General features: G+C 42.4%; 1 protein-coding gene across 3 annotated transcripts in view; it reads right to left on the bottom strand.

The window, feature by feature from the left end:
• Positions 1-16,059, bottom strand: part of slc18b1 (solute carrier family 18 member B1) — a 46,206-nt gene extending 30,147 nt beyond the window's left edge. The window contains exons 1-2 of one of the 3 annotated variants that reach the window (XM_078400223.1): positions 15,676-16,058; positions 12,390-12,575 (exon numbers count right to left, since the gene is read on the bottom strand). In XM_078400223.1, coding sequence (XP_078256349.1) covers positions 12,390-12,411 — 22 coding nt within the window. In that variant the 5' untranslated portion in view covers positions 12,412-12,575; positions 15,676-16,058. Of the gene's footprint in view, positions 1-12,389; positions 12,811-15,675 lie in introns of those variants that run through there. The other 2 variants (XM_078400224.1, XM_078400222.1) reach the window with 2 other exon arrangements.
• Between the last annotated feature and the right edge of the window lie 1,096 nt (positions 16,060-17,155).

Genomic DNA, 17,155 nt, shown 5'->3' with positions numbered 1-17,155 from the left:
ACCTCTAATACCTTCCGTTGTTGGTATTACTGCATTTAGTATAATATTATATATATGTGAAATTAAATTTGGTGATTCCGCCTTTGTATTCATTACTTCATCTAATAAGTCTGATGGGACGTTGTGAAATTCATGCGCATATTTTTTCAAATAATCACATATTTGGAAATATTTAAAATACTGATTGCTACCCAGATTGTATTTTAGTTGTAATTGTTTAAATGATAATAGTTTTCCCGTATCATACAAATCTCCCAAAGTTTTAATTCCTGCTCTTTCCCAATGTATGAATGCTTTGTCTATAATCGAGGGTTTAAACAAAGGGTTTTTAGCAATAGGAGATAGGAGAGATAAGTTTCTTAATTTTAAATTGTGTTTTATTTGTTTCCAAATTCTGATTGTACTATGTATAATTGGGTTTTTGTTGTAGTTTGTGTTATTCACCGTCATTGGTGAAAGAAGGATTGCACCAATATTAAATGGGGAGCAATCCTCTTTTTCCATAATGATCCATTCCGGTTGATGAAGAGCGTTATCCAACAATTGAATCATGTTTCTAATATTTACCGACCAATAATAATACATAAAATTAGGGAGTGCTAATCCCCCTACTACTTTGGGTTTATTCAGGTGTGATCTTTGTATTCTATGGGTCTTATAATCCCAAATAAAATTTGTAATATCTGAGTCCAATTTAAAAAAAAACTTTTTGGGTAAGTATAGTGGGATTGATTGGAACAAGTATAGAATTTGAGGTAGAAAAATCATTTTTATGGCATTTATTCGACCTATTAAAGACATCGGGAGGGTTTTCCAGAATTTAATTAAATTATGTAATTTCTTAAGTATAGGGTTATAGTTTGCTTTAAACATGTCTTGGTATCTTCTAGTAATTTCAATGCCCAAGTATTTAAATTTTCCCCCCGCAATTTTAAAAGGAAATTGTACGAGATGTATAGAATCTTTCGGTTTTATTGACATGATTTCACTTTTACTCCAGTTTATTCTGTAACCTGAAAATGAACCGAAATCCTCAATTAAATTTAAAATATTGGGTATAGTGATATGAGGCTTTGTGATGTACAAAAGTACATCATCAGCGTATAATGATATTTTATTGTCTGAGTATTTTGTCTTATATCCATGGATATTCGGATGAGTTCTAATACTTTCCGCTAATGGTTCAATTATGAGGGCAAATAACAATGGTGATAATGAACAACCTTGTCTATTACCCCTTGACAGTTGAAATTTCGTGGATAAAATATTATTAGTTCGGTGGCCATGTTTTGGTAACAGTCGCCACATACGGCTCCGCTCCCGATAATTTGCGATTTTTCGCATTAAAACTGGATCTAGAGATCGGGACCGATTAAAAAGGTTATCGGAGGCTTTGAACGCTCTGTTGATGGCGTTAACAATAAATGCTGAGCATTAAACTCTGGATTTAACCCTGTAAATGCAGAATACGATTTCTGCTCAGAGTCCTCAGAGAAGCATTTCAAAAATTTACTGCAGCACTGAGGACGAGCCTGAAGTGCTTGGAGAATTTTGAAGGTGCTCTTGAAGGAAAACTGCCTTCTAAAATGTCTACAAGAGCTAAGGCAGATAAAGACTTGGAGGACTTAAAGCAAACGGTAAGAGAACTGAAAGATGAAAAGGTGGACGGAACGCATATGGAAAAAATGATGATAGATATGACAGATAAGCTAATGCTGAATACGAATACGGGTAATTTGAAAGTAATTGAGTCTGTGCAGGATTCGATCAACACCGTAAATAAAAGAATTGAAGATGTGAGAGTTGAACTATTGGAGCGAATGGACAAGGGGGAAGAAGACACTAATAAGAAGTTTGTCGCAGTGTATGAGACTGTCGCCTCATATGTGAAAACAATGAAAGAGATGGAGGAAGAGATGGGACGAACGGCCGAGGATATGAAGAAAATGAAGACACAGCACGACCTCACGGCAAAACAACTGGCAAAATGTTCGGACAAGTGCCTAGAACTGGAAACCCGTTCGAGACGCTTTAATCTAAGGCTTGTAGGAGTACCCGAAGAAGCCGAGGGAGATAACCCTCGGGAGTTTGCTGCAGATCTAATTAAAGAAGCTCTCAATTTTCCTAACCTTCCGAAAATTGAAGCGACACATCGAATTCCAAGATTCAAACATAAATCCCAAACAAGCTCAGAATACACACGTCACATCATTGTGAAATTTTGGGACATTTCAGGCGTGGAAGAGGTTATGAGTAATATCATATATGGCGTACCATTGAAATATGAGCAGACAACCTTCAAAATATTCAGAGATTACCCCTATGAGGTGGTTCAAAAAAGAAAGCTGTTCTACAAGGTAAAGAAAGCGCTCCAAGGAGTGAAAGGTGTCAGATATGGAGTCTACTTTCCCGCGAGAATGCGCATTTCTTACAATGATCAGCAAAAATCATTTACAAATCCGGAGAGCGCATATAAATATGCCTTAACCATCGTGGAAGAGAATAAGTAACTTGAAAAGCTGTACTGTATGGTTACTATCTCTCTTTACTATCTCAACAAGAAATGTGTTCAACAGAAGTGGGAACTCTCCCTGTGTTTAGACTCGACGGCTTATCGAGGAATGTTAATTCAAGGACATACTGGGTTCCACGAGAAGTGGAAAAAGATAAACATTGAATACAGAGCTTTATAATATAATTGGAACAGTGCAATTACCGTGGTTTAAAAATTTAACTGAATAACCTAATGTTATAGAAATAATACTTTTAACATTTAAAACATAGAATACTATCATAGAAATTGTAATGAACATTAATCAGATCGGTAGTAAGAGGCTGATTTACAAGCTAACATTTATAACTTAATATCTTAATAAGTTTTAAGCAGATTTATAACCGGGTTGTGAGGGGGATGACGGGCTCTTGGCTCAAATCCAGAAGCCTGCCCTAGGTAGCCCCTGCAACCAATAGCTGATAATTATTGAGGTTAAAACTGAGGCTTAACACTCTGTAGATAAAACAATTAGATATATTTGGGAATACATGTGAAATGGATATATATACTGCAATTAGGTATTAGATAGTTGATTTGGAATCGGCTCGGTTCTAGTAGGGATATGTTATGACTTATTGAGGGAACGGAGCTATTTGTTTATTAACACCGACAACGGAAGTCGACTCAATGTTCTCTCCCACCACAGGTGGGCCACTTATTACTGTGCCGCTAAGCTCGGTCACTATATTTTCACTTTTATTATTTTTTTTTTCTTCTTTTTTTTTTCTTTTTTTTTTACTATCACAATTAATCACATGTGTGTTTTTTTTTTAATGTAAAGATAATCGTAAAAGGAATCCACACACTGATCTGGGTAGGTTGACTGTTCCCCCATTGCTAAAGGACCTGAGGTATGGATGCACCACAAGATACATAGGTACTAAACCTAGTCAAAATGCAAGACACTAAACAAAATACATCGGGAGGAATCTCATTTTGTAGTTGGAATATTAGGGGGGCTAACGAACGTATTAAAAGGGGTAAGATTTTAGCACAGCTGAAAGCATTAAAGTCAGATGTTATCTTCCTCCAAGAAACGCATCTTAAAGTTCAAGATCAAGTTAGATTGAGGGCCAACTGGATAGGTCAAACTTTTCATTCGTCATACACGTCAAAATCCAGAGGCACGTCCATCATGATTCACAAAGATATACCATTTAAACAGAAAAATACCTTAACAGATAAGGATGGGAGATATTTGATAGTTACCGGTGAGATTCATGCAATTCCAATCACATTGGTAAATATATATGCGCCTAACTTTGATAATCCGCATTTTTTTAATAAAATTTTGAATATAATTGCAGAATATAATTACCAGAATGTTATAATTGGGGGAGACTTTAATTGTGTCTTAGATCCGTATTTAGATAAATCCAGTCAAAAACAACGAGGTAATACGAAATCTAAAACTAGTGAACTTTTAAACACATATATAAAAAATACAAATATAACCGATGTTTGGAGGATTGCAAATCCGACAGGCAAAGAATATTCGTTTTATTCACCGGTACACAAGACTTATTCACGTATAGATTATTTCCTGGTAGACACAAAATTAATTCCGTATACTCTTAACCCAAACTACCACACAAATACGATTTCAGATCATTCCCCCTTAACTTTAAAAAAAAAAATAGAAGGCATGTCTAAGAATACATCGTTCTGGAGGTATAACCCCCAAATTTTAAAAGACCCGCAAGGGAGTATATATCTAAGACAGCAAATGGATCTTTTTTTCGAAATAAATGATACGCCAGATACACCACCTACATTATTATGGGAATCTTTCAAAGCTTTTATTAGAGGTGTTATAATCTCATACCAAGCTTTTCAGAATAAAAAAAATAAGAGTGAACAACGGCAGCTACAGGAACAAATTAGACAATTGGATATAGATAATGCTAAAGACCCGTCGATGGATAAACACAATAAAATATTAATACTAAAATTCAAATTAAATAAATTACTATCAGAGAAAGTTATAAGATTACTTCAAATTACAAGACAGGAACAGTTTGAATTTGGGGAGAAGCCTCACAAACTTCTCGCACGCCAATTAAAAAAACGAGAAAAGGAACACTCGATTTCAAAGATTAAATCAGACAAAGGGGAAGTATTAACATTACCGAATGAAATTAATAAAAGATTTGTGCAATTTTATGAGAATTTGTATACATCCAAAACGACAACGGACACCAATGCAATCAATGAGTTTCTGGATAATTGCAAACTTCCCAAATTAGAACTGCAGGAACAAGAGGAATTGGGAGCACAAATCTCTAATAAGGAAATAGAAGAAACAATATTCTTATTAAAAAATGGAAAAACACCAGGTCCCGATGGATTTAGTAATGAATTCTATAAAAGTTTTTACGATATATTTAGTCCTCGACTACAGAAATTGTACACACACGCTTTCAGAGAACAAATATTACCTGATACATTAGCTGAATCTACGATCACATTAATACTTAAGAAAGATAAAGATGAGGAAGAACCTGGATCTTATAGAGCTATCGCGTTGTTAAATACAGATCAAAAAATATTAGCAAAAATATTAGCAAGAAGATTAAATAAGTACGCCACTAAACTAATACATCCAGATCAAACGGGGTTTATCCCTAAGAGACATTCATTTAATAATTTGAGACGATTGCTTAATATAATGCACTCACACCAAACTAATGATCCAAATCTCGCAATTATTTTGCTGGATGCAGAGAAAGCATTCGATCAGGTTGAATGGAAGTATATGGTTAAGGTATTGCAAAAATTTCAACTGGGAGAGAATTTCATTCAATGGATTAAATTAATATATAATAAGCCAACGGCAAGAATATTAACTAATAATATTTTATCCACGAAAGTTCTTTTCTTTTTTGCTGTGTCTTGTGACTGCTGAAATTTTGTTCGGTATTTATACCGAATGACAATAAAGTTCTGTTATACTATTATACTGTTATAATCAAAAATCTATCTATCTCTGCCTTAAAATGTGGGCAAGCGAGGGCATTGAAAACGTACAGTCCTGCATTGACAGCACTGATTGGAATGTGTTCAGGGAAGCAACCACAAGCCTCGATGAGTATACAGACACTGTGACATCATATGTCAACTTTTGCGAGGACAGTTGCATTCCCACTAGGACCCGGATTTGGTTCAACAACGCCAAGCCCTGGTTTACAGCAGAACTCAGACAGCTCTGCCAATCTAAAGATGAGGCCTACAGAAGCGGGGATGCAGATTTCTCCAGGCAGGCCAAGTACAAGCTGAGAAGAGGAATCAGAGCTGCCAAGGAAAGGCACCCTGAGAAGTTGAGGAGCAAGTTCTCAGCTAATGACTCTTCAGTGTAGAAAGGCTTGCAAGAAATCACCAGCTACAAGAGGGAAAACCCCCCGCTCCTTGGACAATCGTCAGCTGACCAATGACCTGAACAATTTCACCAACTTCCTGACAGATGGGTTCGGGCACAGTCAACTGGGAGAGTTTGGAGTGTAGTAGCTCTGGCACAATGGTGTTGAATGCAGAGCTAAAATCTACAAACAAAATCCGTGCATTTTGACAAATCCTGACAAAGCACACCTCGGGCTCGATGACCCACAGCATAGGAGCACCACAAAGCTGCAAACTCTCCCCTCTGCTTTACTCCCTCTACACCAACGACTGCACCTCCACAGATTCCTCTGTCAAGCTTCTCAAGTTTGCAGATGACACAACCCTGATTGGACTGATCCAGGATGGGGAGGAATCTTCCTACAGAAGTGACACAGCTGGCGTCCTGGTGACTTCACAACAACCTAGAGCTCAATGCTCTTAAGACATTGCAATTGATTATAGAGTTTAGGAGAGCTCCCCCTCCCCTCCCCTCCCCCCACTCACCATCAACAACACCACAGTCACATCTGTGGAGTCATTTAAGTCCCTTGGAACCATCATCTCCAGGGACCTTAAATGGGAGGCCACCATCGACTCCACAGTCAAAAAGGCCCATCAGAGAATGTACTTCCAGTGGCAGCTGAGAAAACACAATTTGCCACAGGCAAATGGCAGCTTTATACTGCCATCCTGGAGTCTGTCCTCATCTTCATCATGGTCTGGTTTGGCTCAGCCACCAAGCATGACATCTGGAGACTGCAACGCATTGTTCGATCAGCCGAGAAGGTTGTTGGCTGCAACCTTCCCCCCATTGACGAACTGTACACTGCAAGGGCCAGGAATTGAGCGGGTAAGATAATCTCTGACCCTTCTCACCCTGGCCACAAACTCTTTGAAGCACTTCCCTCTGGAAGGCGACTCCGGACTGTCAAAGCCGCCACAGCCAGACATAAAAACAGCTTTTTTTCCACGAGCAGTAGCTCTACTCAACAGCCAAAAGTCTGTAGCCTCCTTTTGCTCTGGTATTTTATTTCATTTTTCACATGTTTAAACTATAATGTTTTATTCTTAATGTTTTAATGTTTTATGTTTTATTCTTAATTGTTTACTGTATGTCGTGCAAAGCACCAAGGCAAATTTCTTGCAAGTATACATACTTGGCTAATAAATTTTATTCAATTCAATTCAATTCAATAATATCCACTGAATTGGCCTCTTCAGACTTCTGTGACAAAGAATTCAACAGATTCCTCAACATCTTTGTTCTAAAGGCTTCCTTTATTTCTGAGGCTATGACTTCTAGTCCTGGACTCTCCCACTAGTGGAAACATCCTCTCCACATCCGCTCTATCCAAGCCTTTCACTATTTGGTAACTATTTACCTAGCCCTTTCTTCTGACAGTGTATAGATAGATACATGATAAGGGAATAACATTTAGTGCAAGATAAAGCCAACAATGTCTGATCAAGAATAGTCCGAGGGACATCAGAGGTTGACAACCGTTAACCAGAGAGCAGTGCTGAACTACTATCTACCTCTGATGTCTCTCGGACTATCCTTGACCGGACTTTGCAGGCTTTACCTTGCACTAAATATTATCCCCTTATCACTGTCAATGGATTGATTGTAATCATGTATTGTCTTTCTGCTGATTGGTTAGCATGCAACAAAAAGGTGTTCACTGTGCCTCGGTACACATGACAATAAACTAAACTGAACTGAACCACAGGAGATGTAACACCTGTCCCTACACCTCCTCCCTCATGTCAATTCAGGGAACTCGGCAGTCCTTCCAGGAGAGACAGAGGTTCACGTGCACATCCTCTAACCTCATCTACTGCATACCGCGCTCCCGATGTGGCCTCCTTTACATCGGCGACACTTAGTGTGGATTAGGCCACCTTTTCGCCCAACACTTGCACTAGCCGGCTGCATCTCCTGGTTGCCAACCATTTAAACTCCTCTTCTCACACTGACCTTTGTGTCCTGGGCCTCCTCCATTGCCAGAGTGAGGCCACAAACAAACTAGAGGAACAGCACCTCATATCCCGCTTGGATAGCTCACAACGCACCAGTATGAACACTGAATTCTTCGATTCTGGATAGCAACATCTCTCCCCCACACTCTCAACCCTCGTTTCTGTGCCATCACTCGGGTCTGCTCCCATTTCTCCCACTATCCCAACCCCCTTCCCCCTGTCCTCTTCCACTTATAACCCTTCCTCTGGCTTCTCATTTCACTTCTCCTCTCACCTGATCTTACATCCTTTTGTCTTCATTTTATCTCAAACCTTTGTCCACCCTCTGCCAATCAAAAACCGTCCTCACCAGTATCCAGCTATCACATATCTGGCTTGGACCCACCCCATCTCTTTTCCAGCTCTCTCTACCCAACTACAATCAGTCCAAAGAAGGGTCCCGACCCGAAACGTACCCTATGCATGTTCTCCAGAGATGCTGCCCGACCCACTGAGTTATTCCAGCACAATAGGGGGCTTGGCTGTGTTCTGCAGCTGCGGCTCACCGGCAGTCTCTCCGTTTTTTTTTTGTGGTTTTTTTTGTCATTGTTGATGTTAATTGTACGTTTTGTTTTATTTTTAATTCTGTGTATGTAGGGGGGTGGTGGGGGGGTTGGGGGAAACCTTTTTTTAAATCTCCTCCTCAACGGAGATGCGACCTTTACCGTGTCGTATCTCCGTTCGCGCAACGGCCTAACATCGTGGAGTCGGCGGCCTCCAGCTGGGATCGACCTCGAAGACTCCGGTCGCAGGGCCTGGACTTACCATCTCGGAGGCTTCGGCCGTGGGCCCTGCAGACCGCAACATCGGGAGCTCGCAGGTCCCTGGCTGGCGACCGGCTTTTGGGAGCTCCAGCCGTAGCAGCTTCGACCGCCCCGAAGCACGAGGCACGATCAACCCGCCCGCAGGCCCTTCATCACCCTGCGTGGCCTGGCCGCGGCACTTTCCATCGCCCGGTGGGGGCTCAGGACTCTCATCGCCCTGCGTGGCTCGGCCGCGGCATTTTCCATCGCCCGGTGGGGGCTCAGGACTTTCATCGGCCTGCTCGGCTCGGCCCTGGGACTTTCCATCGCCCGGTGGGGGCTTCAAGGGGTTGGGAGCCTCGATCGCCTCGTGGCGCCACGGGAGAAGAACGAGGAGGAGATAAGACTTTGCCTTCCATCACAGTGAGCCTAGAGCAATCACTGTGATGGCTGTTTTGTGTAAAAAATTGTATCTGTGCGTCTTGTGTTCTTTAATGTCTACTGCCGGACCCTGACGTGAGAGGACGCTGGCGTTGATTATTCGCCGCTTTTCCGTCAGGATAGTTTGTCTGTTTGTCTGTTTGTTTCTATGTTAATTGTATTTGTAAAGCGCTTTGTGCATGTGTTAAGGCGCTATATAAAATAAATATATTATTATTATTATTATAATGTGTTTTATTTTTCTAAACCAACTTCTACACATCCTTGGGCCTTCGTGTCCCTTTCCTCCTCAGAATGTCTATGGTCTGACGGCCCACAGAATTTTCCAATCAACATACAGATAGGCCTTCACAAGAGTGCAAAGGTACCGATAAACTCCAGGTTCTTCCCCTTGAAAACAAATTGATGGCAAGCACAAATCAAATTGAGCAATATCTGGAATGGATTGGTCTCAAAGGTTACAATCAAAAGGTGGGGCATGTTAATAATTGTCAAGGGGGTGCTATTTATATTATGAAAAGGGTGTTTAGGAGCTGCATACAACCACCACAGAGGAATTTCAATTACAGTTAAGATAAAACTATGCAAGGTCATTAGAATACATAGGCAATATTTTGTAGTACTTTATAATTCAAAATCATATATTTTTGGTTGCTTCGTTTAATATATTTAGTATTCTACACAATGCATGTAGTGCTCACGTGGTTTAAATAAGCTTTTAGAAACATAGAAAATAGGTGCAGGAGTAGGCCATTCGGCCCTTCGAGCCTGCACCGCCATTCAATATGATCATGGCTGATCATCCAACTCAGTATCCCGTACCTGCCTTCTCTCCATACCCCCTGATTCCTTTAGCCACAAAGGCCACATCTAACTCCCTCTTAAATACAGCCAATGAACTGGCCTCAACTACCCTCTGTGGCAGAGAATTCCACAGATTCACCACTCTCTGTGTGAAAAAAAACGTTCTCATCTCGGTCCTAAAAGACTTCCCCCTTATCCTTAAACTGTGACCCCTTGTTCTGGACTTCCCCAACATCAGGAACAATCTTCCTGCATCTAGTCTGTCCAACCCCTTAAGAATTTTGTAAGTTTCTATAAGATCCCCCCTCAATCTTCTAAATTCCAGCGAGAACTTTTGAAAAGAGTTCTGAGTTTTGCTGCTTAGTTTAGTTTATTTTCACTGTTAAAGTTTTATCAGACAACAAAAACACATTAGACACCTTAAGTAAGTAACAATAAATTTTTATTCACGCACGCGGGAGTGGGAGAGCAACCCTAAGTACGGCTACATACTCGCTTTCCACACCCACCCTATCTATGCCTTTCATTAATCTGTAAGTTTCAATGAGCTCCCCCCTCAACCTTCTAAACTCCTGTGAGTACAGGCCCAGTGCTGTCAAACGCTCATCATAACTCCAATACATCCAGAACTCCGCTGCCCGTCTACTCACCCACTCCCCGACCCGTGACCATATCACCCCCGTCCTTTACAAGCTCCACTGGCTCCCCATCCCCCAGAGAATCCAGTACAAAATCCTCCTCATGACCTACAAAGCCCTCCATAACCTGGCCCCATCCTACCTGACTGACCTCCTCCACAGACACGCTCCCACCCGCACCCTCCGCTCTGCTGCTGCTAACCTCCTGTTCCCCCCCATCCGGACCAAACTCAGATCCTGGGGGGACAGGGCTTTCTCCATCGCTGCTCCCACCCTCTGGAACTCACTACCTCAAACCATCAGAGACTCCTCCTCACTCACCACATTCAAAACATCACTGAAGTCTCACCTGTTCAACACTGCCTTCAACCACTGACCGTCGCTTCACCTTATTCTTCCTTTTCTGTTCGTTTATTTATTTATTTTTATGTTTTATTTACCCTGTAAAGCGTCTTTGAGTTTCCAGAAAAGCGCTATACAAATGTAATGTATTATTATTATTATTATTATTATTATATGCCAACCCACTCATTCCTGGAATCATTCTTAGTTATTAACGTTTGGGTTTTTATTTGTATTCACACAAAACCTTAATACTTCTTTTTAGGTATTGGTACGCATAATTGAAAGTAATACACAAAAATAATATTGCACAGGTACTGTACACTTTGCAAGCTAACTTCTCCCAATTTTTCTTCAAATTATCTGATTATACACATCCCTTCTACTGACTAGATCTGGTTTCCCAATATTTCATGGGCTTCATTAATTTCAGTAAATTCTGAAAATGCATCAAACGAGCAAATAAAATGAACTGTTCGAAATTAGCTGTGAAGTTCATACAATTTCTAGAAATGGGTGGATAGTGCACGTCCTTGCACTGAACCTTACATATCCCTTTCATCCAGTGTCTGTGCGCTGTGGATGGTTTGATTGTAATAATATCTAGTCTTTTCCCTGACTGGATCGCATGCAAAAAATAAGCTTTTTTACTGTACCTCGTTACACACGACAACAATAATAAACTAAACTAGTGAGGGTGGCTGGAGGTATCAGGGGAGAGAGAACAGGAGACAATTTACTGCCTTGCCAATGTGCTCTGTGAGCCGGTACCGTCTCGTTGGACCGAACGGCGTCCTGCTGTGCTGTGCGCTGAGAGGAGATGCGAGACCAGTCGAGGGGTGAAAATAAGAGACAATAGGTGCAGGAGGAGGCCATTCGGCCCTTCGAGCCAACACCGCCATTCAATGTGATCATGGCTGATCATTCTCAATCAGTACCCCCTGACTCCGCTATCCTTAAGAGCTCTATCCAGCTCTCTCTTGAATGTATTCAGAGAATTGACCTCCACTGCCTTCTGAGGCAGAGAATTCCACAGATTGACAACTCTCTGACTGAAAAAGTTTTTCCTCATCTCAGTTCTAAATGGCCTACCCCTTATTCTTAAACTGTGGCCCCTTGTTCTGGACTCCCCCAACATTGGGAACATGTTTCCTGCCTCTAACGTGTCCAACCCCTTAATAACCTTATACGTTTCGATTAAGATCTCCTCTCTCTCACTCTTCTAAATTCTAAGAGAGCAGAAGCAGGGAACAGACACAAAATGCTGGATGGAGTAACTCAGCGAGACAGGCAGCGTCTGGAGAGGGGGAATGCTACACAGAAGCAGGGAAGCCGGGAGGACTTACCTGTGTAATTACAGGCAGAATGACCTGTGTAATTACAGGCAGAATAACCTGTGTAATTACAGGCAGAATAACCTGTGTAATTACAGGCAGAATTACCTGTGTAATTACAGGCAGAGAGAGTTACCTGTGTCTCCTGGAGTGGCCATGGTGGCGATGCCGGGGAGATCCCAACCCTCCTTCTGGAGCCTTGGCAGCCTCTCTCCTCTCCGTTCCGTCCCGTCCCGTCCCTTTCCCTAGAGGCACCTCGCTGATAATATCACAGGATTTATGACCGGGCGATGTTCATGCGCCTTTGGCCATCACATCAAAGCTGCCGCAGTGAAAGGAGGCAATGAAGGCACCGGAAACACTCTAACACGATTACCACTAATTCAAAGCTCGGGAACACAGCGTAAAACGCAGCACAAAACACGCCCCAAGGTTGCAACATCTCACTCGCCACTCGCACTATGAATGTTGTCGCAACTTTCCAGTGCGTGCGACTTCAGACCACTCGCACCAGCGGGAGGCAGGAAGACAGTGCATGAGGGTATGAACGAGGGCTCCGACCAGTTTAAATTCCATTCGGAATATTTTGGAGGGCGACCAAGAACCAAGACTCGAAATGTCACCAATCCTATGTCCTCTGGAAATGCTGCCTGGCCCGCTGAGTTACTACAGTGGTAGAAAGAAGGAATGACATTTTTTCTTTTTTTTTTAATATGTCAATAAATTCTCTTGCCTCTTGACCACCCAATCTCCCGTTTCATAGAAAATAGGTCTAGGACTGGAAATACCATTACAGTTCAATCATTATCTTGTGTGTGTTTGTGTGAAGGCTGATGTCCAACAAAAAATCATGACCTAATGTACAGTTGGCAGAAAGTACATGGCAGATCCAGCAGCCAACTCATGATTCATAGAAACATAGAAAATAGGTGCCGGAGGAGGCCATTCGGCCCTTCGAGCCTGCACCGCCATTCAATATGATCATGGCTGATCATCCAACTCAGTATCCCGTACCTGCCTTCTCTCCATACCCCCTGATTCCTTTAGCCACAAAGGCCACATCTAACTCCCTCTTAAATACAGCCAATGAACTGGCCTCAACTACCCTCTGTGGCAGAGAATTCCACAGATTCACCACTCTCTGTGTGAAAAAAAACGTTCTCATCTCGGTCCTAAAAGACTTCCCCCTTATCCTTAAACTGTGACCCCTTGTTCTGGACTTCCCCAACATCGGGAACAATCTTCCTGCATCTAGTCTGTCCAACCCCTTAAGAATTTTGTAAGTTTCTATAAGATCCCCCCTCAATCTTCTAAATTCCAGCGAGAACTTTTGAAAAGAGTTCTGAGTTTTGCTGCTTAGTTTAGTTTATTTTCACTGTTAAAGTTTTATCAGACAACAAAAACACATTAGACACCTTAAGTAAGTAACAATAAATTTTTATTCACGCACGCGGGAGTGGGAGAGCAACCCTAAGTACGGCTACATACTCGCTTTCCACACCCACCCTATCTATGCCTTTCATTAATCTGTAAGTTTCAATGAGCTCCCCCCTCAACCTTCTAAACTCCTGTGAGTACAGGCCCAGTGCTGTCAAACGCTCATCATAACTCCAATACATCCAGAACTCCGCTGCCCGTCTACTCACCCACTCCCCGACCCGTGACCATATCACCCCCGTCCTTTACAAGCTCCACTGGCTCCCCATCCCCCAGAGAATCCAGTACAAAATCCTCCTCATGACCTACAAAGCCCTCCATAACCTGGCCCCATCCTACCTGACTGACCTCCTCCACAGACGCGCTCCCAACCGCACCCTCCGCTCTGCTGCTGCTAACCTCCTGTTCCCCCCCATCCGGACCAAACTCAGATCCTGGGGGGACAGGGCTTTCTCCATCGCTGCTCCCACCCTCTGGAACTCACTACCTCAAACCATCAGAGACTCCTCCTCACAAACCACATTCAAAACATCACTGAAGTCTCACCTGTTCAACACTGCCTTCAACCACTGACCGTCGCTTCACCTTATTCTTCCTTTTCTGTTCGTTTATTTATTTATTTTTATGTTTTATTTACCCTGTAAAGCGTCTTTGAGTTTCCAGAAAAGCGCTATACAAATGTAATGTATTATTATTATTATTATTATGATTATATGCCAACCCACTCATTCCTGGAATCATTCTTAGTTATTAACGTTTGGGTTTTTATTTGTATTCACACAAAACCTTAATACTTCTTTTTAGGTATTGGTACGCATAATTGAAAGTAATACACAAAAATAATATTGCACAAGTACTGTACACTTTGCAAGCTAACTTCTCCCAATTTTTCTTCAAATTATCTGATTATACACATCCCTGCTACTGACTAGATCTGGTTTCCCAATATTTCATGGGCTTCATTAATTTCAGTAAATTCTGAAAATGCATCAAACGAGCAAATAAAATGAACTGTTCGAAATTAGCTGTGAAGTTCATACAATTTCTAGAAATGGGTGGATAGTGCACGTCCTTGCACTGAACCTTACATATCCCTTTCATCCAGTGTCTGTGCGCTGTGGATGGTTTGATTGTAATAATATCTAGTCTTTTCCCTGACTGGATCGCATGCAAAAAATAAGCTTTTTTACTGTACCTCGTTACACACGACAACAATAATAAACTAAACTAGTGAGGGTGGCTGGAGGTATCAGGGGAGAGAGAACAGGAGACAATTTACTGCCTTGCCAATGTGCTCTGTGAGCCGGTACCGTCTCGTTGGACCGAACGGCGTCCTGCTGTGCTGTGCGCTGAGAGGAGATGCGAGACCAGTCGAGGGGTGAAAATAAGAGACAATAGGTGCAGGAGGAGGCCATTCGGCCCTTCGAGCTAACACCGCCATTCAATGTGATCATGGCTGATCATTCTCAATCAGTACCCCCTGACTCCGCTATCCTTAAGAGCTCTATCCAGCTCTCTCTTGAATGTATTCAGAGAATTGACCTCCACTGCCTTCTGAGGCAGAGAATTCCACAGATTGACAACTCTCTGACTGAAAAAGTTTTTCCTCATCTCAGTTCTAAATGGCCTACCCCTTATTCTTAAACTGTGGCCCCTTGTTCTGGACTCCCCCAACATTGGGAACATGTTTCCTGCCTCTAACGTGTCCAACCCCTTAATAACCTTATACGTTTCGATTAAGATCTCCTCTCACTCACTCTTCTAAATTCTAAGAGAGCAGAAGCAGGGAACAGACACAAAATGCTGGATGGAGTAACTCAGCGAGACAGGCAGCGTCTGGAGAGGGGGAATGCTCCACAGAAGCAGGGAAGCCGGGAGGACTTACCTGTGTAATTACAGGCAGAATGACCTGTGTAATTACAGGCAGAATAACCTGTGTAATTACAGGCAGAATTACCTGTGTGATTACAGGCAGAGAGAGTTACCTGTGTCTCCTGGAGTGGCCATGGTGGTGGTGCCGGGGAGATCCCAACCCTCCTTCTGGAGCCTTGGCAGCCTCTCTCCGTTCCGTCCCGTCCCGTCCCTTTCCCTAGAGGCACCTCGCTGATAATATCACAGGATTTATGATGTTCATGCGCCTTTGGCCATCACATCAAAGCTGCCGCAGTGAAAGGAGGCAATGAAGGCACCGGAAACACTCTAACACGATTACCACTAATTCAAAGCTCGGGAACACAGCGTAAAACGCAGCACAAAACACGCCCCAAGGTTGCAACATCTCACTCGCCACTCGCACTATGAATGTTGTCGCAACTTTCCAGTGCGTGCGACTTCAGACCACTCGCACCAGCGGGAGGCAGGAAGGCAGTGCATGAGGGTATGAACGAGGGCTCCGACCAGTTTAAATTCCATTCGGAATATTTTGGAGGGCGACCAAGAACCAAGACTCGAAATGTCACCAATCCTATGTCCTCTGGAAATGCTGCCTGGCCCGCTGAGTTACTACAGTGGTAGAAAGAAGGAATGACATTTTTTCTTTTTTTTTTAATATGTCAATAAATTCTCTTGCCTCTTGACCACCCAATCTCCCGTTTCATAGAAAATAGGTCTAGGACTGGAAATACCATTACAGTTCAATCATTATCTTGTGTGTGTTTGTGTGAAGGCTGATGTCCAACAAAAAATCATGACCTAATGTACAGTTGGCAGAAAGTACATGGCAGATCCAGCAGCCAACTCATGATTCATAGAAACATAGAAAATAGGTGCCGGAGGAGGCCATTCGGCCCTTCGAGCCAGCACCGCCATTCATTGTGATCATGGCTGATCATCCTCAATCAGTAACCCGTGCCTGCCTTCTCCCCATATCCCCTGATTCCACTAGCCCCTAGAGCTCTATCTAACTCTCTCTTAAATCCATCCAGTGATTTGGCCTCCACTGCCCTCTGTGGCAGAGAATTCCGCAAATTCACAACTCTCTGGGTGAAAAAGTTCCTTCTCACTTCAGTTTTAAATGGCCTCCCCTTTATTCTAAGACTGTGGCTCCTGGTTCTGGACCCCCCCAACATTGGGAACATTTTTAGCTTGTCCAGTCCTTTTATAATTTTATATGTTTCTATAAGATCCTCCTCCTCTTTCGTGTTTCTACAGAAAATGGAAGGAGCAGATACACCAAAGATGGGAGGAAAAGGGAGATTGGGTGGTCATGAGTCAAGAGTGTTTAATTTGTCAAAAAAAAAAAGAAAAAATGTGCTTCAGTAACTCAGCAGGTCAGGCAGCATCTCTGGAGAACATGGATAGGTGACGTTTCGGGTTGTAACTCTTCTTCAACCTCCAGCACTTCGTGCCCCTTTTTTTGTAAACCAGCATCTGCGGTTCCTTGTGAATACTTGGGTTGCTGCTCTGGCTGAGATTTTCTACTAGAATGGCATGGATCGTTGATTGGTTTGGAGTAGGAGTTCATAA

The sequence above is a fragment of the Rhinoraja longicauda genome, chromosome 5 (genome assembly GCF_053455715.1).
Source record: "Rhinoraja longicauda isolate Sanriku21f chromosome 5, sRhiLon1.1, whole genome shotgun sequence".
NCBI lineage: Eukaryota > Metazoa > Chordata > Chondrichthyes > Rajiformes > Arhynchobatidae > Rhinoraja > Rhinoraja longicauda.
The sequence above is the reverse complement of the archived record's forward strand: the minus strand, read 5'-3'. Positions and strand labels throughout refer to the sequence as shown.